Source organism: Choristoneura fumiferana, chromosome 8, assembly GCF_025370935.1.
Source record: "Choristoneura fumiferana chromosome 8, NRCan_CFum_1, whole genome shotgun sequence".
Classification (NCBI taxonomy): domain Eukaryota; kingdom Metazoa; phylum Arthropoda; class Insecta; order Lepidoptera; family Tortricidae; genus Choristoneura; species Choristoneura fumiferana.
This window is the reverse complement of record NC_133479.1, coordinates 16,419,089-16,447,022: the sequence shown is the minus strand read 5'-3', so window position 1 is coordinate 16,447,022 and position 27,934 is coordinate 16,419,089. Positions and strand designations below refer to the sequence as shown.

At 36.5% G+C, this 27,934-nt stretch overlaps 4 protein-coding genes across 8 annotated transcripts in view; 2 read left to right on the top strand and 2 right to left on the bottom strand.

The window, feature by feature from the left end:
* Window positions 1-589: 589 nt before the first annotated feature.
* LOC141430647 (F-box only protein 25) lies at window positions 590-23,580 on the bottom strand. Of its 5 annotated transcripts, XM_074091451.1 has the most exons (9): window positions 23,355-23,579; window positions 23,169-23,219; window positions 7,286-7,370; window positions 6,673-6,862; window positions 6,040-6,221; window positions 5,496-5,588; window positions 5,004-5,161; window positions 4,273-4,381; window positions 590-3,497 (listed from the first exon to the last, which is right to left on the bottom strand). In XM_074091451.1, exons 1-9 carry the CDS (start codon window positions 23,453-23,455, stop codon window positions 3,402-3,404), a joined length of 1,065 nt encoding a protein of 354 aa, XP_073947552.1. In that variant the 5' UTR covers window positions 23,456-23,579; the 3' UTR covers window positions 590-3,401. The 5 variants fall into 5 exon arrangements, with proteins under 5 accessions (XP_073947552.1, XP_073947553.1, XP_073947554.1 ...); XM_074091452.1 differs by lacking the exon at window positions 23,169-23,219 and having other exon boundaries at window positions 23,355-23,580; XM_074091453.1 differs by lacking the exons at window positions 23,169-23,219; window positions 23,355-23,579 and adding an exon at window positions 12,532-12,626.
* Window positions 23,581-24,181: 601 nt separating this feature from the next.
* On the top strand, window positions 24,182-24,529 carry Ccdc56 (Coiled-coil domain containing 56). Its single transcript, XM_074091458.1, has one exon. It carries the CDS (start codon window positions 24,266-24,268, stop codon window positions 24,527-24,529), a length of 264 nt encoding a protein of 87 aa, XP_073947559.1. The 5' UTR covers window positions 24,182-24,265.
* On the top strand, window positions 24,529-25,603 carry mtTFB1 (mitochondrial transcription factor B1). The gene has a single exon (XM_074091457.1). The coding sequence runs from the start codon at window positions 24,529-24,531 to the stop codon at window positions 25,537-25,539; it is 1,011 nt and encodes a 336-aa protein (XP_073947558.1). The 3' UTR covers window positions 25,540-25,603.
* The window catches only part of LOC141430645 (tRNA dimethylallyltransferase), a 297,995-nt gene continuing 295,654 nt past the window's right edge, over window positions 25,594-27,934 (bottom strand). The window contains exon 7 of the mRNA XM_074091450.1: window positions 25,594-25,970. Coding sequence (XP_073947551.1) covers window positions 25,656-25,970 — 315 coding nt within the window. The 3' untranslated portion in view covers window positions 25,594-25,655. The remainder of the gene's footprint in view (window positions 25,971-27,934) is intronic.

Here is a 27,934-nt window from a genome sequence, read left to right as displayed (position 1 = left end):
GGCGAGCAACCAGATGGGCTGCTCAGCAAGTGGGTGGTTTAAACTTAGCATGCCAAAGGGTGCTCCTATTGAGCCGACCTCGGACTTTTGTTTAAAATGTATTATCTTTTGTTTTGTTTTTGCTTAATTACTAACACTATGGATACTCTGTCCGAAATAAAGAATTTGAATTTAATTAACCGTGTGTATACTACCGGGATGGAAATACCGACCCTGTTTTTCGTGTACACGCCCATAGAAGCTCCTGTCAGTTTTATGGGCGTGTACACAAAAAACAGGGCCGGTATTTCCATGTCGGTGTTATCCGGGCCGGGAAAGACTGTCACCCTGTTTGGTGCAACGCAAATGTCAAACGGACCTCACAATGCTAACGCCATCTAACGGTATTTCGCCTGCCGAAAGACCCTAAGACCCAGAATAATAGATTTCTCATTTATCATCATCCCAGCCTATATACGTGCCACTGCAGGGCACAGGCCTCCTCTCAGAATGAGAGGGCTTGACATTGAGATTTCTCATTATGATAAATAATTCCCAAGTATTTGTTTACATCACGATATTATACACTGATCAATAAATGAGAAGAGAATTCGTATTCAAAATAACTTTATTTCAAGATACAGTCGTAAAATACCACAGTAAGTTAGATTAGAACACAATACAGAAAACAATTCCTTTGCACAAACAAAAACTCATAATCATCACAGAATACAGCTAGACGTGACTTAAAACTGAGTTGGTAAGCTGCATTCGATAGATTCATCTACGCGTTACTTACTTGTTAGTAACTTGGGACTAAACCCTTAATTACGATAAATTTATTCTTAGATATCACAATATCAACAGCTACACTACGCGGTACGAAGAACGACGAAGCGAACCTCAGACTTAACTTTAATAAGTTGCATTTTGTTAATCTGAATTTTAGCACCACAGAATAATAAAGCTTGGTAGTTTTAGTTCTTAATTTTATCTACTCAGCTGTATTACTTTGTGGTGTTATCCTTCTTCTTCTTACTTATCTGCGACGGATAGCGATAATCTCCAAGAGTCAAAACAGTTTAGGCCTAAATAAATTCAACATTTTTATTTGTCAACGTTCAAAAACAAAATTCAAATATCCTTATAATTTAGTACATGCATTTCATATAATTATGTAACAAAATATTGCTTTTTCTTATCTAGTTGAATGATTTTTAATTTTAGCGAGTTTAAGTATAACAACGTATAATTTTATGACAGTCAATTGCAGAAAAAAAACTTACACAACACACAATATCTTAAGTTCAGACAGATGGAGAGGAATAAAAGAATTTAAAAAATTTAGTCAATAATAGAAAGATACAATACACAATAGATATCGGACAGAAAATCGTTTAGAATGTGGTTCAATACAATAAAAAACACAAGCAAAAAGTATTGTTTGCCTCATTTAGTTTTTCCACGAAATTGCTTATTATGTTTGACTGACCACATTTCATTTTAGAATGCATCTTATGTACAGATGTGATAATCTACGATTTAATACTTTCATTTTCGATACACAAGATACGAATATAATAACTTAGCCTATTACTAAACTATCACAAGGAACCAAAATTATGTATATAAAATCAATAAATTTTAAAAGCTGCTTCGCTTAGATTCATAAATACTTAAAATTGCTTTATAAACAAAATTCCAACCTCAGTCCTGTGGAGCTTCAAAAATAACCAACTTAATTTCGTAGGGAAAACAGTTTAACTTTACTATTAGTTTAACTCTACTATTTAATTGCCCACTATAAACACAGGTTTATTGCAGTTTGGAATCTTGTATTTCAAAGTAATTAGTTAATAAACCAAAAAAATATTAACAAAAACAACACACAAGTAAATTAAAAATGATAACTAAGTAACAAAAAATTTGGTGATATCACATTAGGTTCTTAAACCATAAAAACTCAAACAAGCATTAGTGCGCGCAAATCAAATATTGGTGAAGTATTCCATATAGAAACAACTTATAAATAAAATATATTTCCTGAATGGTAATGAAATATTTCAGTTACAACACTTGCAATGTACTAACACAATGCAAATAAGTACTCAACGCACAAGCAAGCTAAAATAAGTTTAAAAGTTCAATATAAATTCCTGGCAGTTAGTCCTGGCTGGGTGTTTATTTAATATTATAAAAACAGCTAAACATGTTTTTACATAAATCCCACATTGTACAGTACAAATACCAAATTTCAATTAATAAGACATAATTCAAATCCAACGAATCAATTTAGGTTCAAGCTTTTCCGACTTTCTCATGTTATAGTAAAATCACAATATAAATCACAGCTGAATACAAAAAATATGTGATGCTTGAAAATGAAATTATCGATACTTAATTAATATTATGCCGATATGAGTCCTCCTTAGACCACCATTTGTTAGATTTATTAGTTTAAAAGTTAACGATATTTTTAAAAATGGAACAGAATTCTAATAGTTTTATGGACACACTTCTTTCAGCCTGATACGTCTTATGCGATAGGTTAGTTAGATTAGTGCTGTTATAGAAATTATAATTCTAGTGATTCTATAACACACCTTTATAATACATAGGACTGCTATAATTATCATCATATTCGTAACGTAAGTATGATCATATGATATGAAACATTATAGTGGCCTGTGATGTTCACATTTTGTAGGCCCTTGTAAGCCAGAGATCTATATTCAGTCGCTTTTCGATATTGAAATCGTTTTTATTTTTATTTAGAATAAATTCTATGTCATCCTGATCCTGTGACTTAAAATTAAATGACATCAAATTATTTTAGGTCGCTTCTTTGTTAGTTCGTAATATAGTACCTATAGAAAAAATATGTACGCATATGTTACATTTATTTTGCCTTTCTGCATTTTTTTATGAGGAATACCTACCGTACGGATTTTTTTTAAGTTCATAACTTATTTTTCATTGGCTGTGGTAAAATAGTGACATTTTATCGGCAGTGTTGCCCGTTACTGAATGAAAAACAAATTATGCCGGTGAAATTACTGGCATCTTAGGCCTCTAGGTTTTAAACGCATCTGCAATACCCCTGGTGTTGCAGATGTTTATGGGCGGTGGTGATCTCTTACCACCAGGACCCCACTTGCTCGTTTGCCATCCAGTCGAATAAAAAAAAATGTCCGTAGGTATCCTTTGGCTGGCGTTTAAATAATAGCTATTCAACATCTGAATGAGTTGCCATAGACCAAAACCATTTTTACTCGATCTGAATCAACCATTCTTGCAATTTTTGAAGCATACTTCAAAAAAAAATTATAAAACGACACAAAAACAAATTAATTCTGATTAAGGTAAATACAGTGAAATACGAACAGACCAGTGATTGCTGAACTGTTCTGGCTGCGTTCCGTTTACAGCGAAAAGAACTTGAGAAATGCCGCGGGAGGGACGGGGTGAGGGGGGAGCGGCCCCCCCGCCTCCTTCAGACGCTCGCGGTACTCCGGGCACTGGAAAAAATGAAATGCTTACTTCTATGAGGTCATCCATCAAAAGGCATACACAGATCAAAGTATTGTATGTTACACGGGTTGAATCACGAAATTTGACTCATAGTCCCCACTTTGAAACTTAGTGCTTCTAATAGAACTCTAGTTTGTAATGATTGCCGCCGTCAAAATTGTAGTTGCCGGGCGGGCAAAAAGTTCAAAAACCACAGATATTTGGATTAAATCGTATTTTTGACCCGGACGAAAAATGGAATGAAAGCTCGTACGTCGAACAAATTGAATCATGGCCCAGGGGGTGGAACCTCTGTGCTACTAATGTCATGTTGACATCTCATACTCTTGTCAAGGAAATCATAGTGAAATTGATTACTAAAATGATCCACGATGGGTCGCGCTGTCATCGTTCATCCACCATTACCTCTCATATTTCGTTTTCTAGATTTTTTTTACCGTACAACGGCAAAAACTACTAGACACTGGCAAAATTGTCCTCCGATGGACAGAGCCATATTTTTTTAAAGAAGCAAGCAATGTTCCACCCTGGGTCATGTCATGTCATGATTCAATTTGTTCGACTGTACCTACCTCCAAATCGAGAATTTTTCCGAGTGATCTTTATTAACATTAAGTAGGTATTTCAAGAGTCTATTTTGTTGACGTAGGTGTGTTGATTTGAGATGCGAGATTTTTTCAAAGTAGTTACGAATAGCCAGCAGCAAAAAGAAGCACTGTTAAGGAATGGCAACACTGTTTATGGGTTGGCTAGAGTACTTGCCTGGTCAGCGATGCAAGGGTGTCCGAGCGAACGCCAAAACAGGCACTTGCAGTGGCGGCACAGAGATAGCGTCTCCGTGAACTGAGCTTCTTCGCGCAGCCCGTACAGCCTGAGAAACAAACATACAATCAGCGCCGGCGCTAGCCCTTGATCAAGATAGAACGAGATTACCTACTGAACCTATACTACGAAGTGCAAAATTCGAATGTCGTATTTTGCCGTCTCGCTGACGCTAATATTATTTGATATGAGAGTGAGAGGGAAGGTACGATACGAACTTCGAATTTCGTAGTAGCCCCCCAGATGTAATGCGTAATGGTTTTAACATCGGAAAAAGTCTGATCTCAATCGGAATACGACGGCACCCGAAGTGTCAATCAATTATTGTATTAATTGAGTGACATTTTCATATCCAATTAATATGGAACTTTATTATTTAGTGCCAAATGTCAAAATGAAAAACGTACGGTTGTACGATGGGTACAGAAAGTAATTGAGAGAGCACGATAAACAAGAACTTTTCCGATAAAATAAGATGTAAAACCATTATGCAATACATGGTAACTCCCAGTGGACTGACGACATCGTGGGAATTGCGGTTAACCAGTGGATGCAAGTGGCGAGTTGTTCATTTTGGCCTTCTAAGGGGGATGCCTTTGTTTAGCAGTGGACGTCTTCCGGCTGATGATGATGATGATGATGACATCTGCAGAGACTCTGAAGAAACTTACTTCCTCAGCTGATGGAAGACAGCCTTCCAATCGACGTCCTCCTTGCCTTTGAGTACGGCGTCGAGCTGCGGCCGCGTGAAGTGGAAAGCCACCAGCTCGCGCCAGGTCCGCTGTTCCGAGCACACGGAGGCCATCACGCTCCAAGCTGACGAGGCGGCCTGGATTAATTTTAATAATTGGGTATAAACTCCGGAATTTGTCATGTCCAGTCCTGTATTGTCTGCCACAGCGGAGCGTGCAAAAATATCTGACACGTCCTATCGGCCCTAGAAATAGAGTCAAATCAGACTTATGGACGCTTTGTTGTGCCAGACATTGCTGCAGACAGTTCTGGTGACTGTCGAGCTGTAATTATGTACAAATAATGTCTGAAAACAAAAATCCGTTCAAAAATGTATTTTACTTTTTTTTTAAATCTTTACATTTTCTCCTCACACGCTGTTCTCTGATTTTGACGCTCGTATAAGTCATAAAGTAATATAAAATACTTACATCTAAATCCCTGTGATCTGCTATCCTTAATAGTATCTCCCTGATACACTCCTCAGGCAAATCGTGAAGTTTAGGCACTACTTCTGGTCCCGGCTGAAAGGAAAAATTTCAATACATTGCCAACCAACCAACACATTGCAACTCACAAGTGGCCAACCATATTATTATTAATAAATATTAAAATATCATCTGTAAGTGCTGTGCTAACTGAAAGTTTCATGCCTATTCTAATTGCGGTCGGATATGTCTATAGCAAGGGCCGGTCTTAGCCATCTAGGCTCCCCGAGCGAGTCATGCCTTTGGCGTCCTTTTAGATACTGATACGACAAGCGACAAAATGACAGGTCGTGTTTGTTTGACACGGAATACTCATACTCCTACGATATTGATAAAAATTTAGTTCAAATCAAATTAAGTGGTCAAGTTGAGCTCTGTAGAACCTGGCACCGGTCGCCCCACCTACAGAAGGTACTGCGTGTAACACGGTAACACGCGCGGCGCTCCGACTGGTGGAGGGAGGATACTTGCGGGCGGATACACTCACCTCCTGTATCCTGATGCTGTCGGCGATGTGTCGGATCCTGGCGATGGCGTGGTCATGGTTGTGCCACAGCGCGCGCGAGCCCAGCGGCCGGCCCCAGCACGCGCGCCGCTCCGACTCGCGGAGAGACGACAGCGCCACCAGCAACGCTCGCAAAGCGTTCAGGTTCTGCTTCGATGTCGCCACTGGGAAAGGAACGATGGTTGGAACCGTAAAACGGAGAACTACCGAAGTTTTTATTTTCAATGAGTCTTTCTTGACAGGCTAAATAGCGCTTGTATTGTACCGTGAAACGAACCTATCTATACTAACACCATATCGCTACATGGTGTTAGTATTAATAGGTTCGTCTCACGTTACAATCTTGCTTGCTCATTACCCGACGAGCAAAGCGAAATGTAAACGTAATGATTTTAGCAATCTATGTATGTTTGTACTTACGTATGTTGTATGTTTCCGCGTCTCGCAAGTTGTGGACAGTTCAGCTCAAAGGGCATAACATCCAATTTGAGAGATTCTCGTATTATAGTCTCTCCCACGATATACATGGTACTAGACTAGACTGTAGGTAATGTAATGACCGAATGCCGGTGCCAAAAAACTACACTATCTTCCTCCTCCTTGTTTGCCTCTCACCTTGGTCAGCGAGTTGCTCCAGCATGGACAGCAGCAGCTTTTGTGCAGCCCCCGGCAAGTGCGTCAACTTCTGCCCGCCTAGCAACAACTCCAGCAGAGCGCAGATGTAGTTGAACCGCCGGACGTCCCGCACGGCAGATGAGAAGTCCAAGCGTCGCACGGCTTCCGATAGGCCATTGAAACCTGCAATCTGTGAATATTAAAGATTAATAATGGATCTTACCGGCATTTTTAGTGCTTCACACTGCTTAGAGATTGTAAATGCCTATATACCAGGTCAAGGCAAATCGTGCTCAGTCTTATCAAAGCCGTTCAGTATAATTTGGAACCTCGACCTTCGGCTTTCCGCTTTAGATACCTACTAGAATGCGAAATACGGAAGTTCGTCGAAGAACTAGAATCACCGACAGATCTCGAGGAACAGATAGCCTTGGGTCTCGGGATGATGGGTCTCGGGTGGCGACCGGAAGTCTACCACGGAGTGGACCGACGACATCGTGATTCGCGGGCAACCGGGAGACGCAGGTGGCAAATTATCGTTCATTGTGGCGTTCTAAGGGGGAGGTCTTTGTTCAACAGCGGACTTATCTGTAACTAGACAATACTGACTAACCTCTCTAGTACACTTGATTGTGATATGACAGTGTGGAGGCACCCTGGCTACGGAATCGCCTTTATCATCGTCACCTTCCTGGGACCTGAAACAGAAAAGACCACAGCATAAATTAAAATCAATGTTCATAAAATTGGCTCGGTAGGTATGTCAGTCATCTCATCAGATCAGATAGGTACAGCAATTTTTAAAGTGTTATAAGGATATAGGCTGCAGGCTGCAGGTTTATGTATTTTTCGTGGTTATTTTAACACCCGATTTTAATAATATCATTACATATAAACCTATCCACCTCAATATCAAAGTCAGTAGCGAAATCGTTACCTCGTATTTCGTGCAGTTATTTTCAGCAAGCACTGCACAACCAACTGATTAAAAGTGTAATATGTAGACGTCGTTAGTGCTCATTAGTTAAATGTTTGCTAACTTTTGAAAAGAGGTTCCTTAATGGAAATCGAATGACTTAAACGTTAAACACAGGCGATGATAATTATCAGAAGTACCTACCTATTCATTGAGTAAAAATATAAATACTTCAGTCATAATTTAGCTTAGCTAATCAGTACAAGTAATTAGTACAGAGGTAGTGCAGTGCATAAAGCCGCTTGTAGACGTCCAATGTTTTCATCCGTTTTTTTTTGCCGGACTTGCGCTGTTGTATGGCTTCGTCGCCGAACAAGTGTCCGGTGCATGTACCTACACACATTCACTGTAATGTAAGCCATACAACACCGTTGTCCGGTGAAAACAACGGACGTCTACAAGCGGCCTGATAGTTTTCAATCGGGAAAAGTCGGTTCTCAATCGGAAGACGACGGCACGGCACCCGAAGTGTCAATCAATTATTGAATTCATTAGCTTTTCTATCGAAATTGTGCTGAACAATGAAATAGCAATAACACAGTACAGCGTACAAAACACTAGTGATAGTCCGTACGCGAATGTACTCATTTTATTACCATAGATAATATAGTCTATACTTACTTGTTTTTTTTTAGCATTAGAAAGAAGGTAAGCGATCTTGACGTGTCTTTTTATTGAAAAACACTTTTGAAATATAAGTCACAGCAAATATGTACGCAAGGATGTGATCATTTACATGCTTTTGGTATCATAAGTAATAGTAACTGTTTTTTTTAAACGTTTTTCAATTAATAAGATTGTTTACCCTTTTTCTAATGCTAAAAAAAACGAAGTATAACGGTTAACGACTTCAAAAAAATAAACAAAACCTCTTTGTCATTAGTTCGAGCGGCCCTTAGACAAGCTAGCTTTCTCGCGATTTCACTATAATGACAGGGCAGCTATTGCGCGTACCGCGTGCGCGAATAACTACACGGATTATAATTGCACCGGTCATGGTTTAATTCATCCAGGCAGGCAGGCAGTCATGTGGTATGTCGGCTTTTAAATTGCTAACTTTTCCACGCGGTTCAATCTAAGAACAAACTTACAAGTGGATTCCTTGCAAATTAGACAAACCGCTAAATATGTCTGTTTTTAACTAAAAAAATAAATACCTAAGAATTTAATAATTATAATAATACTACATGCACTCTATCATCATCATCTATCAGTTGAATTGAAACCCCGGATTGCGAAAAAAAAACCGTGGTAATTCTAAAAACTTACGTAGTGTTCTTCATTAATATTTTTGTCCACTCCGACAATTACGAGTATGACAAATCTAACGATACCTCAAATGTTAGAATCCGTTCAGCCCTTAAGGCTGCAGAGGAAAAAAGAAACAGACATAAGTACATACATACATAATATATGGCGCTGTATCGAACAATAACCCTCCCTCCGGGCAGTCAGGTAGAAATCAACAAACATTTACCTACCTAGAAACATCGTCTAATACAGTTAGAAGGCGTTCGTTATCCAGCCGCACCTTGCACAAGCGGGAAGGCCAGAAATAGGGAATCGTCGGGAAATGGGTCGCTGTTTGCCAAGCCTGACCTATATCGCTGTGGTAAGAGTAGCTCCAATCGAAGGGAATGGATACTATGTGCACAATATGTTTATACTAGGTAAGCTAGCTAGAACATCCCTACAGCCGTGGGACAATTTAGTTTTTAACCCCCGAACCAAAAAAAGGGGTGTTTATAACTTTGACGCTAATGTCTGTCTGTGGCATCGTAGCTCTCAAAGGGATAGACCGATTTCGAGGCTGTTTTTTTACCTGAAAGCGAGTTTTCTTGCGGCGGTGGCTCTTTATTCAAGAAAACCGGTTCGGCCGTTTTTGAGATATTGCAATTTAAAGGGGTTCAAGGATTTTTCTTTAACTTTCAGTTGGTAAGGCGAGGACTATAGGAGAGGAACTAACTATAGGACGACGCAAGAAAGAGATAGTGAGTGCGATCACGAGCGCCCGAGTGCAAGACAATAGGTACAGAGCCACTGGGTTATCTACGTAACTCCAAGTTAACTGCTAAATGTACCTATGGGACTGTCACCTCTAAATCAGGGTTGACCATTATTTATTATTTATTTATTTATCAATAAAAATTTATAGCATAGGAAAAACTAATACGCTTAAAATTATTCAGTTCCACAAACAAAAAAGATAACAATTTAGGATTTATCAAGCAACGGAATACCACACACCTATATTTTTTTTTATAAACGCTTAACGCATAAACGCGTATGGCGCAGTGTAATAAAATAAAATAGGTGTGCAGTGTACGAAATAGCTATAAAATGTTACAGGCATCTTGCTCAAGATAGATTCATTTCCTAATATTACTAGTCTATTACAAAATATATCATTACTTTATGTAAATAAATAAATTAACATTTTGTATGTATGACGCCATTCATTTGCTTTAATTTAAATTGTGATTTGTGGTCCATTATCACTTAACAAAATAATTGCTTAATCTGTGGCAGTGAAATTGTTTATGGCCAGTCGTAACTTTTAAACGGCAAACCACTTTCAGATTCAGAACACAGAATTAATCCCGCTGGCTATGTTGAGCGCTTTGATGTAGGAAAATACTTCTATTTTCGGACAAAGGTGTTTGATGAACTTTAAAATAGGTCAGGCCAGTAAGAATTTGGCTATCTACTTAACCTGTATTCTAATTTTAAATTTCGTGTTAATATATGTTTATTTACCTTCATAGAAGTAGGTATCGATATCGGTAATGTTCTATTATTATTATTTATCAAACTAGCTACGTCAAAGAAAAACAGATTCTAAATACAAACAGTTGTTTTCCAGTCGATCGTGGGTAAATTATCGCAATTATTTAAAACGCAATTAGAAAAAATATATGGTTCGTATTAACGGCAGGTGTATTTGAACAATTTGTTGTATCCGATTCGTCGGACTTTCCATTTGCATAACAATTGGCGCCAAACAAAGCAAATGACGCTCTGGTCTGGTTATGAAAAATTGTCTAAATTTAATGACGTTAATCCAGGGGCACGGAAGTGTAATAGCCAAGTTTTTTTCTCAAAGAAACATACTAGAACATTTTTGTGCGCATTTTATGTATCGTTAACTATAGTATCGTGCGTTACGTCAATGTTGTTATTTTTAAGCAAAATTCTGAGCATTTTGGAAAACATTACAATTATGTTCATGCTAGTATAGAGAAATTTGTTTCTTGTACACTAGCAAGTCGTTCAGTTGTATTGATTTGCAAAATCAAAACATACAAATAGACATTAGATTTAGACTTAGACTTCAGTCATACTACACAAACACACACACTTATAATACACGTATTAAATTAGCCCCTGGCATTGGCTAAAACCGTCAACATTTATGTATTTTATTATTAATTTGGCCAACGTATCTTTAGGTCTGTCTCTGTGTCTGCCATTTGTTCCGTCGCTATGGATTGCCAAAACCATTCATTACTATTCACATAGAGATTTCAAAATCCACAGTCATCATAATTTTAGAACTGATATACAACGTTTTTTACAAGTATTTATTTAGAGCTATGTTAAGAACACTTTCAAAATATAAAATAGAACATAAAACCCAGTCACATAACAAACTAAACTAATCAATCTATATCTCTGCATCGGAAGCCTTACGAGGCTGACTCATCACGATCTCTTGCATTTCCTATGACGTTTCTCAACCCACACTACCAGCAGACGTTGAACCCTGGCTTGAGGAACCAGTTGGAGTAATGAGCGCACGAAAAGGTTCAGATTACAGTGGTCTCTAGTAAATGGCAGGGTCGATGACATGGGGTTTTGTATTAAAGGTATGTTTTATATTAGGGAGTTCAAGAGGTAGAGTTAATAATTGATGGAAAAGTAGATATGTAGTTCACATTTACTCAGCATGGAAACAAATTCGTTTTCTTTTCTAGGTCTTGTACAGTGCGGACGAACGCTACTTTTGTATGTATATTGGTAGTTCGTTTGTGAGAGAGGCTCGACTGTATTAAATTGTTTGCAATCGTATACTACTAAGTATACGCTGCTACTATTAAAATATGCGATAACGTAAGAATGCGTTTAACGCTAATAGAAATCGGGTATAGTTAGAGTATAGTAGGTAAAAGTTAAATGGCACACCGCTGAATTACATTTAAATGTGAAATAAGAACGAATTTAAATATAGAACGGCGAACCATCATACGTTTAGTTGACCATTTTAAATCGGTCCCGCTTTCTATGATAAGTGATCAATATTGCGGTTTAACTTATTCTGGACTGGTGTACAAACCTGTGTTGTTCCGGGTCGACGCGTGCTTTCAGTTTGTTACTTTTCAAAGCGATGTTTTTGCAATTCTGCACTGTTAATTTCATTTAATTAGCTTTTACAACGTTATGTTTCGGTTAAATATTCGAATTATGACAAAGAATTAATCTGATCAGAAGGCAAATTCTATTTTTAACAACATTTTATTAAATTCAATCATAAGTAGTCTTTATGAGTCAATCTTGACGTGTAGTAAGAGTAGACGATCGAAACAAACATAACATTTTAATATGTCATACTCGTAAACTTGGTTTGAAATTATATTTTAAATTTACTCAAGAGTTTACTACACGACCAGATAAACTTGCTTCGATAAATATCAATCGAGAAATCAATTGAAAAGTTATTTTTAAATAGTAAATCTTGGCGACTAAAAGTGATTGTCTTCACTCGGATTTATCTGAAATTAAGGGAAGTTACTCTACAACTCTACATATGTAGAGTAGCTTCAATCGAAATAAAACAGTACCTTCAACACAACAAGTAACCGGGTATTAAAATTAAAAATATTTACAACAACATGCAACGTAGAGTAGACCGCACGCGTCCGCCCACTATCGGCGGCGTACTATAATAACAAAACAAACTGCGCATTTTGATATACATATTGTTAATCTTATCACAAATCAATTTGCAATCAATGGTCACGGAACAATTGATCCAATCATGCGCATGAGGACCACCGCGTTACGGTAGGCTGGGCTCTCATCGCATTCATCATTTAATATGCTACCACATCTAATATGCGGCGTGGTTTTACAACAATATTACCTACTGTAAGTAAAATACTTAGGTTCATATCTATATTTCTACAAGAATTCAACAACTAGCTACAATAGTTATTTGTGTCACAAGGGAGCAAAATGGCAAATGAATCCAGAATGTAGCGAAGGATTCTACAATAGAATCCTGGGATTCAAGTGTTAACGCCCAAGATGAAAATAATTTTGCTCCCGAGTGGTTCATACAACTTTTCATACCGAGCATTAAGAAACTTGAAAAAAATAATTCTAAATATTATTAAAGAACAACCAGCATAGATAATGGCGTGGCTTTACAATTATCAACTTCAAAAAATTGCATTTGCAATAAAACACTTAGAAAAGCCTTGAACAGAAAAGTTGCACTTTGCTCCCTCTCATCAGGGAGGAAAAGTTACTTTCCTGAAGGAGAGGTATGAAAATAATATTTCTTGCTTTTGTTGAAAATCAAGCAATATTCTACAGAATATTTCTCTAAAGAATATTTCTTGCTTGCAAAGGTTCAATAATTACATGGACTATACTCTTCAATCTGTTACAAGTGTCTCATCTTCCTTGTCTTTGAAGATGAATCGAGTTGCTTTTGCGTTTTTATGCGTATTTGGTTTCATGAAACGTAGTTGTTTTCTATGAATAAAGAAAAATGACATGACAATTCTTGCTACATCGTTATTTATATGCGAAATAACTATCTCTTTCTCGCAGTTTATTGTCCAAGACCTTGAACGGGACAGCCGTATAGAAACAAGTTCAACTTTTATTATCATTGATATGGCCTTGTTGCGCATAGAGCATAGATGCAGTTAGGGAGAGCGATCTACGCTATGCACTTATTTTGTATCTACAATTGTTATATATGTAGAACTGGCGTCCATTTCATTTACGTGACCGCCAAGGCGATTGATCCCCGTTAGTTCTGACTTTTTTTCCATACGTAGTTCTATAGACCAAGCCAAGAAATCGCAGTTTTGTGATTTTATTAAATTTAATATTGTCATTTCATTTAAAAATGTATACTCCACATAGTTCGTTTAGCAGTTATTATTACAATTGATTTATGCTTATTTAATACCCAAGCAATTACGAAGATAAATAACCGACTTGAAAAGTTTTCGTATTACCAATGCGTCATATTCGTTTTAAAAAGTAAGCTGAATTGTTATTGTCATCTGTCGCTGCTGAAATAGGAGTCACGAGTCACGGCAACGTTAGCGACGCAAAAAAAAAACTGTTCAACAAAGTGTCAAATAGCACGCAACATTTGGAATCCGAATGACGGACATGTCTGACTGATGCCATTCACTTCTTTCGTCCGGGGAATAAACCTAATGCTTCTGCACATTGTCAAAAGTTAGAATCTGTTCAGCGTTATGTTAAGATTTTCGAGTTAAAGATTGCACAAATAGGTACCAATGATATTATATTGCAAAAAGTTCATATGTATGTGTAACGCCAAAAATCAAGCATAAAAAGGCATAATTGCAGTCTGGCTTTACGTGACGTCATAACATCATATCAAGCCTACGAAATAATACAGAATTTTAACCTTCAACTATATCCCAGTGCTGCACGACACAGGCATGCATGAGAGCCAGCTGAAATGGTTCAAGAAAGATTTTACGGCAGTTTGCTTTGCGCTCAATTTGGTGACTACTATACTCAGCATGTTTCACAGCTTGTAAATTTTTCGTGCTATTCAATTTCCCTCGGTATTGTATCCGTGCAGAGAGGAAAATTCTCCAAAGGGCCACACTGTTGCGATATTACACACGCGTACCCCATTTCCACCCAAATGAAATAACAATGACGAAGACACATATTCCTGTTGCCTTTGCGTTTTCACACGTAAATCTTCGATTTTCGACATAAGTCGCTTTTTTTGTGAATTTTGTTCACATTGTGATGAATTGTGAACTCAAAACCACGTAATCACCTATTGTTTCGGTTTGGATTGCCGGGAATGTTTCTAAGATTCTAAATTGAGTTTGAATTTGTTATTCGAAACAAAAACAGTCCATAAACAGGCTAATAGCTTGTCCCGGCAGGCCAGCGTTTAGGCAAGCTCCGCGCGACATCCTGGCTTTGTGCCAAGGATGATCGGCCAATGACCAACCTTTTGATCACGGTGGCTCGGTATGGCTATACTATACGCATCTGCGTCAGTTTCACTCCCGTTTTAGAACTAAAATTGGTTTTATTACATTCCAAGTGCTCTGAAATGTCAATCTATAAGTGTCTGGAACAGCTTCAGCTATTTTAAACGCCAAAGTTTCCCAACGGCGTTACCTAATCTGTGGTTATAACTGGATAAGTTTGTTGTAATCGTTTGCTAAGAATTGTTTCAAAACAATGAAAAAGTCGTCAAGCGTGAGCATCGATTGGGGTTCGAGATTAGCTGAAGAGCTCTGCCGTGCCGTTTTATAACAAAGAACTTTGTAACATTACAAGCCAACAGCTCTTTGATTCGAAAGTTGAAACATGTTTATAATTAGAAGTCTGTTTATCATTTTATTTATTTTAAGATAAAACAGCCGGTGCTTTTATTTTTACCAAAAAAGCTTTTCGTAATAATACGTCAGCAACCAGTGATTCACCTTTTCTTGAGAGTTGAAAATGGTGACTAACAAATATTTGCGCATTGCATTAAATCGCTTAAATGAAAACGACTTCATTAAATGATAAGATAGGCGCGTGAAGTACAATTTATTCAACATAAGTGTAGGAATTAACCCGGTTGTTTTATTGTTGTTGTTGAATTGTGATCGTATTACTAGTCATTGCCTCAGCCAGTGTAAGTTTTAGACACAACATGTCTCGAGCGCCGGCTGTCTGGTGTCACTGCCAGAATCCTCTCTGTTCATTGCGTGTATGAACAGTAATTCCAACGAACATAGCCATAGCCAGTCTTTTCATCTATCCGCACCAGTTGCCAGTCGGCTAGCTAGTGTTTCTAGTCAACAAATTTCCTTTTCTAGGGGATGTTGTAACTTGTATCGCAATCCTTCAGTGATTGATTCTATGACGTCATTCGTTTCTAAGGCTTCAAGCGGTAAATGCTTATTGCGTTTTGTTTGATCGGTAATATCGTCTGAGGAAATTATGTGTTTATTTCTACATTACTCGTATATATACGACATACGTTAAATAGTAAACTTTCGCGTTTTTCGACCATACGTTCAATGCGAGACCATATATTATTTTGCATTATTACAAATTAAAATGTATAGACGAAAATTATTAGGTACAAGCAATTACATACAAATGTAAAGTACTTACCTACTGAACAGAACAACATTTTGCTATGCAAGAAAATATAAACTTGGCCGCGATCTACCGTGCACCCAGTTATGTAATACTTAGATTGCAATAATTTATCACAGAAATTAAATTCATAAAGCTTACGTTCTATGTTTATTTATGTATAATTAAAAATAACATACAAATATGTATACTTACTCGTATTCTTATTGAATTCCGCAACGTATTATGTTTTTGTGTTTAGTGGTTAAATGGGTCCTAGTCCCACTTCAAAACAGCGTCGCGGCTTACCGCAACATTATGCTGTGCTGTGAGTCCAATTTATTAGGTAGGTACTGTTCGATGTTTTTCTTTAAAAAAAAATCTGTGTATCGAATATGTAAAAATCAACGTCTCTCTCTATCTCAGCTATTAAATTTGTAATAAATATAAATAAATAATAAATATAAATATCACGGGACATTTGACACCAATTGACTTAGTCCCAAACTAAGCAAAGCTATGTGTAACAGACCAGTACTATTTTATATATTTTTGTATTATTATTAAATATACTTAATTAAGTAGTTTAATTACATGTAATTGATCTTTTTAATCAAGTGTGTAAGCGGATTAAATACTCAACTAATTACAGTACAGACAAAGTTAAGCAAGACTGGTTTGCTCATACATATCTATAAATCATTATAATCAAGTTTACTATGTCCGTAAGGTTTTTTTTTTACAGCCGCATGATCTATTTACTTCCGTAGAACCAAACGTACAATAGAAAAAAAAACGGACTTTCACTCTCAACCACTTTTACTGTTCATAATGTGGACAGTTGCAGAAGCAGACCACATTTCAGCTGCAACGAAACAACTCATGTTCTACTCAACTTTGACGGATAATATGGCTCATTACGACTGTGGCTTGCACTGTGGTGAAGGAAAATAACTGTAATATGAATGGAGTATGGTAGGGATTTGTGGGATGTTGTGACATGACAAATCCAGGCTGAATAGTACGATGCGTGAGCCCCAGTTGCATTCACGAGGCAATGGACATGCGATTTTATGCTAATCCATGACACAGCTTTGTACTATTTTCTGGTATTATAACTGACTACTAATACTTATAACTTGCTATCATACTTTTATACTAATGATATGTATAAACTTAAACTAATATAAAAAAGTTAACTTTGTTTGTGTTTGTATTTTTGTATGCAGGAGCAATCTCTGGAAGTTATGAACTGATTCTAGGAATTCTCTCACTAAAAGAAATTATACACTATTTTAGATTAACATAACCAACTTTTTATTTCAGGGAAGAGCAAAGTTCCCGCGGGTGGGACGCAGGTGAAGTTGCGGGACAGTTAGTTATTTATTACACAATGATTTGTAACCGGTGATCAATTACCAATTTTTCTACTTTTATGAAAGCGGTCATGTTTATGTCGTAGTTACTTGGAACCAATTTTTTTCTGTGATGATTTTTATTTTATAAACAATAATCAATTTTAAATACAATTCCATTTTTCACTGTACTATGGTCTATGAGCTTACAACCTGTTTTAAAAGCTTGATAATTAATTTTTGCATAATAAAATGTTGCCATTATAGTCAAAACAATGCATAAATTAGTCGTGAATATTGACGTAAAATCTACGGACCTACGGGGAATTTCTCAAAGGTATTTATCTACTTCACAAACCTATTACTTGGTTATTCATATTTTTGAACTCCTGATGACTGATTAAATTCTAGTCGTGTATGTTTCCATTATGTACGCGACGCAACCAAGAAATATTATAAATGTAACCCACGATGAAATTGAGAAAACTGAGATTGAGAAATTAAGCACACGCATAAATTTTATATCACATTTGGTACTTTTCCAATGAATGTTAATATAAACGTAATCAGCTTATTAGCTAAATGGATTCCTTGTAATACTGTAAGAAGTTATGTTAAATTAGGTATTTAATTGCAGTTCAGCTGTTAATTTCAGAATAATCAAAGCACACTCGACTAAAATACCATAAAATCAGGAGCGGCCATACCATAAAATCGGGTGCTGGTCAATTCTAATATTTGGATGGTATTTTCTTGGATTATTGATTGTAATGTTTGTTTGTATTTGTAATTCCATACAAAATTGCACTGAAACCATCCTCCTGCTCCATGATCTAACCATGTTCTCATCCATCATCATCATCATCATCCATGTAAAAGGTTTTTCTCAATTGTGATTGTGTTTCTTTCTTTATTTCTGTACAGTAAAATATGCATACCATTGCTTTTTTAGGCATGAAGCGTGAAAATGATTTTCAGAAATATTTAAAGTTTGATGTGTAAAAATTACACTAAACAATCATTCGACCAAACATTGCGCTAGACAAGACAAAAAATACGATACGAAAGGCTCCCTAAAATTGGTTCTATTTCTTTCAACAACAATTAATTAAAATACATGGCAATTTAAAAAATTTGCCTGCTACAAAATGCTGTCCTAACGAACCTCCTTCTCGCTTCTGATATTAGGTCGGACTGACACCTCTTGGCAACCAGTCTGACCTACATTATGAAGAATACATCATACGAAACTTACATAACGAGCTATATAGAAGATCGCGTGTGAATCCAACTTAACGTGGCCAAGGCACGTAATAAAAGAGTTTCAATTTCGACGGTCATTCACTCAGAGGTTGATGAATTGTTTGAAATTTTGCTTTAATTCCTCGTACAGTGTAATTACGTGGTAATTACTAATTGAAGAAATAAATAGAACAGAAGGTCGATTTAATTGGCTACATACGTACTTTTACATTAGAAGAAGAGGAATTTGAATGGTACTGTTTATGAAGCTATCAATTTTACACGCACATTAGGTGTAGTGCCTGAAATTAGTTTTTGGCTTCAATGCCGATTTTTATTCTCTTTTGATACGACAATTAGTCAATTAGTTTTCAAGTTAGTTTTAGCCGTCATATTTTACGGCTTTCAAAGCCTCAATAATAGTTTTATAATGCGAATAAGTCGAATTTAACTCATAAAAAACTTTAAATTACCTCTGATCAAGAATATATTATACCTACCACTACCGCCGTTGCCAAATTCAATGAATTGATCCCGTGCGGAAATGATGTTATTTTGTGTTGTGAGGTTGTGACCCAGTTTCTCATTTACCTACTCAATGACATCTACACAGATAATGCATTGTGAAGCGCCGGAGATCCACGAATTCTGAACGCAATCATTTGTTTTATTTTAACGTGTTTCTCAGTACTGGCGATTGGAACACATGGCCAGCAGTACCAATGCCTTCGGCGTCTGCACAACAAAGAAGCCTCATTCAGCACTTCAGCAGAACGGAGATGTGCATGTTACTTTTAACGCTTTTATATTTAAACGAAACTTAAAAGAACAACAGAAAAGCCATATGCAATCATGTAATAAAGTACCTACATGTTATTGGTTTGAGGTGTGAAGAGTAATTGTCTTAAGCAACTAGCTTATGCCCGTGAGTTTATCTAGTTGAGGAATAACAAAACCGGCCAAGTGCGAGTCGGACTCGCGCACCGAGGGTTCCGTATAAATATTTTTGTTATATTATGTAACTAAAAATTTACGGTTTTCGCAATTTTTCCTTTATCTGTGCTATAAGACGTTGCTTCGTACCAATCGTACCAAATTTCAAGATTCTGAGTTTACGGGAAGTATCCTGTAGGTTACGATTCCCTTGTGAGTTTTGAAAATTTGCGGCATAAACGGCTGTATCTTTTGATTGCGCTGGTTATCAGTTGGTCAGATTTCATTTAAGAGATATTTCCTAAGTTTATAAATAGCACTCAACTAAAGTTTTTTTCATAAGGCTGCTTTGTGTTCTAGTTCTACTGCTATGCAAAGGCTTTAAGGATTAAAGGAAAACGTCATTAAACCTAAATGCGACGAGTTAAATCTAAAGAGCAGCCACGATCAGTCTCTTTCAGTGAAGAGGACCGCAATATAGAGTTCGTATAGCTCCATCCTTCTTGGTGGTAAATTCTAGAATCCCGAAGTAACGCAATTACCAAATAGCTTTGACTTTTACCTCGGGAGCGGCCGAGAAAGGTCGGACACGGCCACACCTTGATTGTTGTGATTTATTCACGTCCCTAAGACAGCAAAGAATGAAAATTAAACGAGGGTGCTATTTTCTTCACACCTGTCATTTTTTTGTAGAAATATGCTTCAATAGTGATTTCAGCCTGTATACCTTCGTCTTATATATTTGATGTGCTGGCTGGGCACAGGTCTCATCAAAGAAGGAGTGGCAATCTTAAGTTACTTTTTGATTTTGCTGTGCAGTATCGTTCTGATCATTCAGACTCAATTTATGTTATACAAATATTGTTTTCCTAAAGATATACCCTAGCCTCGTTAAAAGTTTCATGGAGAACAAGAGAACATACTATATAATGGACATACTGTCGTAATTTATCCTGTAACTAAAACCCAGCATTCAGCAATCTTCGATAATTTGTTATAATAATAAATATCTTTTTTTAATACTTAGGAATGATCGGCTTTTGAATTAGACCTGCACCACAGCACTGGCTTAACATAAAAAAACTTGCGCGTAGTGACGCGTAAGTAAGTTCAAATTACGGGTGGCTAAAATTTAAATTCTCATTGTAAAGTTTCGGATTGGCTTTAGTTAATTTCCAACATGAAATCAAATCCCCACAGAATTAGGTTAAAAGTTATTGAAACTTCATTGAGTTTAAGTTTATATTTAATTAACTTAATTAGTGTGGAAAAATTTAGATTCCAATAATTTTTCCGCCTGATTAAGTAAGCGAAAAGAATGTTTGAGATATTTTCCTTTTTTGTAAAAAATATTATATAAAATGTTATAGTTCTTAAAAGTAACAAAATCAGTCAGTAAATTTTGACATTACAAGTTCGCATATAATTTGAAAAAGTAGAAAAATTGCCGAGTTGAGTGAGGCTGTGTTTTAATTACCTACTTGAAACATTTCGAATAAAGACAACCTTGTACAATTTAAAAATCGAAAAGCTGCAGTTATGTAGTTTTCTAGTTTTGACGCAATCGCAGATAGCACTACCCATGTCTGCAGGAAAGGCATGAAAACTTTACATTAATTGTACAATCTATCTTTAAATATCTTAGGTACTTGTACTATTACTTATTCTGTGTCTTAGGGGAAATATTATATTCTATCATATATCTCGTTCCTTGTTTCCTAACCTAATAGAACTATGAATTAGTAACACACGTAGCCATTAGCGAAGGGAATTCCATCGTTGTAAGACTTTAAATTTAGCATCAGCATCCTGTCGGAACATGTTTCGGAGTGTATTTTGTTTTAATTGCTTTCGACCCGACCATTCCTCTTAATTTGGACATTGCGTTGGCGGTGGGCCACTTAATATTTTGAGAGGGCACAAAGGTCTTGAGACTTTTTATGTCTTTAATCATCAGATTTATCATTAATTTTATCCTAATGTGGAAATGGAGCGAAGTCATAATCGATTCTTTCCTGACTCAAGTATTTTTTTTTATGTTTCAAACAATAAAGAAACAAGCTTTGGCTAATAAGGGTTTCAAAATAATTCTGATTAGAGGAGATAACTTTTAGACATGTTAGATAGAACTTCCATTGTTTCGATTTTTCCGTTGGCCGGCAGAGGTTTGTTTAATCATGGCTACAAATTTGCCTGACCTAAATCTTTCTAGGTTACCTAAGTATCTATTGAATTGAAATGCATTGAATTGTATGAATTTTTACTGAGTACACTACATAGTAGTAACTGTGATTCATTTTCCGCAATGTGACACAAGGTCGACGGAGCTCCGCTTAGCGGAGCTCCTATTCCGCGCAATTAAGGCTCTTTGCGCCTTGACGCAATTCCAACCTAACCTAACCTAATGCATGCAGGTCAATTTACCTCTAATTGATTGATATTAATTTGAGATTCGAGATTCTGATTATTAAAACCATGAAGTTTAGTTTGCCGAATGTCATACTTCCGAATTAACAATGTCATTTCGGAAAATTGATAATCGGATACTGTACTTCGGGCCAATAACATTTCGTGTTTTTCATTCTTCCGCGTTATAAGAATAGGATATAAAAAACGATATTTTGAAATTGGGAAAAATAAATGTCGTGTTTTATTTTAAGTAATCGGAATTATAATGTCTTAGGAATTGTGAAAATCTGAATTATCAAATTCGGAATAAAATATTTCGGAGTATTTGGGTGTTCCCCTTTTTACTGTACACAAAACGCGTGAAATTAACAGATAAGTAACAGGAGAGTGAGATGTATAAACAAAGGCGAACTTATCTCTTAAAGAGATCTCTTTAAGTAAACCTTGGAACGAAAACTATTGTTTTTTTTTTGTTTGAGAAAATAGAAAGAACAGGTTTGTAGGTACAGGTAGGTACAAATTAGCAATTTTAAATGCAGATTATGGTGGATTTTAAGCAGAATAATTTATAGAAATTGTTTTGCAGCAGTAGAGTTAAGAACAAAAACATTGGCCAAACTGAAGCAAATACAAAAAATGAATGTACCTACTTATATTTTATATAAGGCGACAAAATAAAATTTATTTTTAATTATTAAATTTATATTTTCACCATTTAGGTATGTAGATGGGTTTTATTCGTAATCTAATTTAATTAAAATGAAATAAGCTATATCTGCCTTATATTTCCATACATATTTATTGTAATTTACTTACCACCTTTTAAAAAGCAAAATGTCACAACTGGACTATGTCGCACTACCGTGCCCCTCAAAAGTTCATAATATTGGGATTTACCTAACCATTATTTTACTGTCTAGTTTTTTCTTATTTTGTTGCAAAAGATTACAAAAAATTGATTGCTTAAAGCAGTTTCTTATTGGTGTTAGAAAAAAAATATTATCATTCTTTATTTCGTTTTACGGAGCTATCGAGACGATACTATCGTCTTCTCAAAATCTACAAATTCACCCAAGCAAATACTTACACAAATGTACATCAAAACCAGGCGAAGGACTCACGCACACACGCGCAACCAAATCAATACTCGACGAATGAAAACAGTAACAGCTGATCGCGAGCAACAAACGGTAAATAACAAACGAACTTACCATGACTTCTGCTGATCAGCTGGGTTATTAAAGTTAGATATAGCGGGATATCTGCAATACAAAATTACGTTACGTTTAGAAAACACAAGCAAAATAGCGTTAGATATTATTGCGGGAAATGCCTAATGTTATATTGCTGCGTTGTAGTGCAACGAACAAAGGAATCACCAGTCGATGAAAACTTACCTTTGGGCCGTGCACTCGAGCACTTTTTTCTTCTCCCAGCCTTCCTGAGTTTTGACCCATTCCTCGCCAGGCGATCTCCAGTCTTTGGATATAAAAGGCATTTTTAACACTGACACAAAAGTCCGAAGCGCGGGCGGTATATCCGCAGCCGCACATGCAAACGTCTACGCTGCGAGACGCGATTTGACGTTTTATGTTTTGTATAGCGTGGAGCATGGACGTGGAGTGAACGAAGGATGCATACGTGCAAGGGAGACGAAGTGTTAAGAATGAGACAGTCGCGCGCATGGCCTTTGTTTTGTCAGTTTTGTTGACAATACGTCATAAACAGCTGCTTAAAAACATCACGCAAAACCAACGCAAAACAGGATGTTATAAAGTTTGATAACAATCAAACATTTAAAATAGTTTGGTTGATTGTCAATTGGTGGCTGATAAGCAAAAAAAAAACTACTTTTTTGCTGAGAATTTATATCGAAATGTTCAAAATAGTGTCGAGTAAACTGTTTGCGTGTATCCATAAAACACGCATTAATTATTACATTTTACTATCTTATTAATTTATGCACGGATTATGCCATTTCAAGGAAATTGATCTTGAACTTATATGCGACCTGTGAATTTACCAAATCTACTACAAATTGTTATCGGCCACACTTAACGTTGAAAAAAAAATTGGCAATTCATTTCGATTTCTAATCTTCTTTTTTTAATAATTATAATGGTAATTTAAGTTATTCAGGAAATAATAATATCTTCTCCATGAAATATTTTACATTTTTTTTCCTCTATTCGAGCATGAACAATCAAATCACACTGCCCTGAAAATTGGTGTAGTAACACTCTTGAAACGTCACTGTTATTATTAACCAGTGTTTGTTTGAGGTTAGGAATTGCAATAGAATTTCGTAATGGGGGACACCGAGTTCAAGCCCAAGATCAACTCTGAGGCCAAAGACCCTATGCTGAAGAAGGCCGAGATTGATTACATGAAAATAATCGAGCAAAAGAACCGCGAACGAGTCCAGAAGCTGCAAGCAATCGCGAAAAAGAATAGAATCACAGGTTTCGCTATTGGAGCAGGAGTGTTTAGTATTTATCTCTATTCTATTTTCGCTGTAAAACAGGAGACATTCTTGGACGACTTTAACGAGCCGGCGAAAATACAGCAGTAATGGCTGCTGCAACTAAGGCTGTTCATATTCGGCTGCCTCCTTTACCAACCATCAAAGATGTCATTCGTTTGTACAAACTCCGCGCGCTCAAAGAACTGTCGCAAAACTTTCTCATGGAGCCGCGTATGATTGATAAAATAGTGCGAGCTGCTGGGCATATAGACAACAATGTTGTATGTGAAGTTGGGCCTGGACCGGGCGGCATAACTAGATCTATAATTCGCCAAGCGCCGAGAAAAGTAATTTTAATAGAAAAGGATCCTCGTTTCATTCCCAGTTTAGAACTAATCGCTGACGCCTGCAGGGATAAAGTTGACGTAGACATAATAACTGGTGATATTTTGAAAACTGATATTGCTCATTTTGTACCCAAAGATGTCAAAGTTGATTGGAATGATCCCCCACCCGCTTTAAATCTAATTGGCAACCTACCATTCAGTGTATCTACGATTCTCATGATCCGTTGGCTTGAAAAGATATCTAAACAAGAAGGGCCATGGGCTTTTGGCCGAACAAGAATGACTTTAACATTTCAGAAGGAAGTTGCCGAGAGGATGGCTGCTAGGATTCTAGACAAGCAAAGATGTAGGTTGTCTGTCATGTGTCAGAATTGGTGCAGTGTGAAATACAAATTTGACATCCCTGGCTCGGCTTTCCTACCAAAGCCTGATGTAGATGTTGGTGTGGTCACACTAACTCCATTAAAGCAACCAATCATAAGGTTGCCATTTAAATTAGTTGAAAAAGTTGTGCGACACATATTCTCTATGAGACAGAAATATTCCATCAGGGGCGCTCAAACATTGTTTCCGGAAGAGGTTCGTCAAGAAATGGCTGATAGAATGTACAAGCTGGCTGAGATAGATCCCGTTACAAGACCATTTCAAATTGTTAACACAGAATTTGCAAGACTATGCGAAGCTTATAATGAGATCATAAAAGAGTACCCGGAGTTTGAACATTATGATTACAGAGCACCAAAAGCTAACAAAGAATTAGTAGAGGAATAGCCTTTGTTTTTAGTTTGTAAATAATATAGCATTATAAATTAATAATAAACTGGTTTTAGTTGCACACTTGTTTTATTTAATTTTAAAATTACAGTTAAATCAGCTTAAATAATAATTCAGTTGTCCTTAGACCTGTGTATAGTCTCTGTATTTTCTTCCAATTTTCTCCTTTGAAGAGTTTTTTTGTGTTTGTTGGAATTAAGATGAATTTTCATCTCATTATCTCCTATTATAATTTTCTGGCACACTTCACAGTGATGTTTTCCAAATGGATTAGGCTTTGCTTCGTCTTCTTTAGGGCGAGATCTGGCTAGATAGAATGGGCATGGATCTTGATTGAGATAACTCTGAATAATATGAATAGCCTTCCCTTTCACCTGTGTGTCCCATTCTGAAAGATCAGTGGCATCAAGTTCGTAGATAGCAGGAACCTGTAAAAAAACTAAAATTAGGCGACATCTAGTGCGACGTTGCCTCATTATCAACACTTCATTTTTAGTTAGCCTACTCGATACTAGATGGCATGTTTTAGTTGTTCACATGTTGTTCATTCTTGGGAGAGTTCAGCTACTCCGCAACAGATGGCGCTAACATCAATACTTTTTTATAATGAACAAGTAATAGAAAAAAAAATATGGGAGAAATTACGCGAACGCACCGAACGCAATATCCGTCGACATAGAATTTATTTTTCGTTAGTTACTATGCTATTACGAAGGAACCATAAAATGTATCGGCAATAAATGAAAAACACGCAATAGATTTCCAAGTTCTTAGATCGCTATCGCACGATCAGTACAGAAACAAGGGGTTTGTTGATATTTTATCTGATTTGACATAAAACAAGGGAAGGGAAATCAATTCTGTCTTAGTACTTTCCTTTCCTTTCCTTCTTGGTACACTATTTTAATAGAACTAGAAGAAAAAATATCTATCGGTAGACACGTTTGTGCCATTCGGTCTTTTCAACACTGCAGTGTTATCAATCTCAGTAAGTAAAAACATTTTTCCTAATTTCAGTTCAACAAAAGCTTTTTTGCGCTCGTCTGAAAGATCAGAGAACGATTATCGAAATTACATGACACGAAATTGCAATTCATACGTGGGAAAAATCTGAACATTGCTACTAATTAAAAGCTCAAATTATATATAAGTAACTTTTAACTTGATATTCGATGCCATACGTTAATACAGTTAACACTGTGGGACCGGTCATTCTCATTTATCTGTGTTCCAAACTAATTCCCGTGTTTATTGCGGATAAAAAAAGACACGGTAATTAGACTGATACACAAATGAGTGAGAATCACTGGGACACATGTAATATGTCTTTTCAAGTAAAAAAATGGTAGAGACGTAGCTGTTTTGCAAGTTTTGTCGGCTTATAGGCTACCATAGTGGAGTTGCAAGGTAAGGGTCACACGGCATATTCTTTATAAGTATACGTGCATTTACGCCACCAAAAATTCTCAACAGGCTAATAAAGTTACTGAAACTCGTTTGCTGATCTGAGTGTGTCGTCTACTTCTAAAAAAATACACCGTCTGCAGGTCCTAAGGTTGTACCTACCTACCACATTATCTATATAAATAAAAATGAATCGTAAAATGTGTTGCTAAGCACAAAACTTGCGAACGACTGGTCCGATTTCGCGACCTAATTATTTTTTGCTGTGTTCGTTACTGTCAGGAGGTTTTTATGGAAGAAAATACAGCTAGTAATTTAAAAAAAACATACAGACGAATGGAGAACCTCCTGTGTTTTCCTGTAATAAGCAACGTTACGCGCTAGTATCGTGACCAAATCGTGACGTCCGTTTGGTGACTTTGACATTTGTGTCACGTTTGGAATTGCTTAATTAACTAAATGAGCCGATCATCGTTCATCCACCATTACCTCTCATATTTCGTTTTCTAGATTTTTTTTACCGTACAACGGCAAAAACTACTAGACACTGGCAAAATTGTCCTCCGATGGACAGGACAGAGCCATATTTTTTTAAAGAAACAACAACAACTAAATGAGCCAATACCATGCAAAACCGCAACGTCAAACGGACCCTACGATACTAACGCCATCTAGCGATCTGCCGTGCTCAAGCTAAAAGGCGGCTAAATGACAAAATCGAGTTTGGATATGGAGTCGAAAAATGCGGTAGTTTTTTTAAATCGATGCTAGTTGATATCCGTAAATTATAGATGCGATAAAAAATTAATTATTAGTGATAATTTAATTATATTATTTAAATTAATAATAAATAATTGATTAATAAAGTAAACATTAAGTAAAAAAAATAAAAAACATATAATTCTATTTAAACTAGCATCGATTAAAAAAAATACCGCGTTTTTCGACTTCCAAAACTTGTTTTTTTTTCACTTAGCATCCTTTTAGC

Bases quoted from the DNA above. Each gene is read 5' to 3' on its own strand.
- Ccdc56 (XM_074091458.1), top strand. From the start codon at position 24,266: ATGGGGGACACCGAGTTCAAGCCCAAGATCAACTCTGAGGCCAAAGAC.
- LOC141430647 (XM_074091451.1), bottom strand. From the start codon at position 23,455: ATGCCTTTTATATCCAAAGACTGGAGATCGCCTGGCGAGGAATGGGTC. The intron at 6,863-7,285 runs GTTAGTCAGTAT...TAATATTCACAG, and splicing joins CAATCAAGTGTACTAGAGAG to ATTGCAGGTTTCAATGGCCT. The intron at 3,498-4,272 runs GCAAGTACTCTA...CATTTTTTCCAG, and splicing joins ACCCTTGCATCGCTGACCAG to TGCCCGGAGTACCGCGAGCG.
- mtTFB1 (XM_074091457.1), top strand. From the start codon at position 24,529: ATGGCTGCTGCAACTAAGGCTGTTCATATTCGGCTGCCTCCTTTACCA.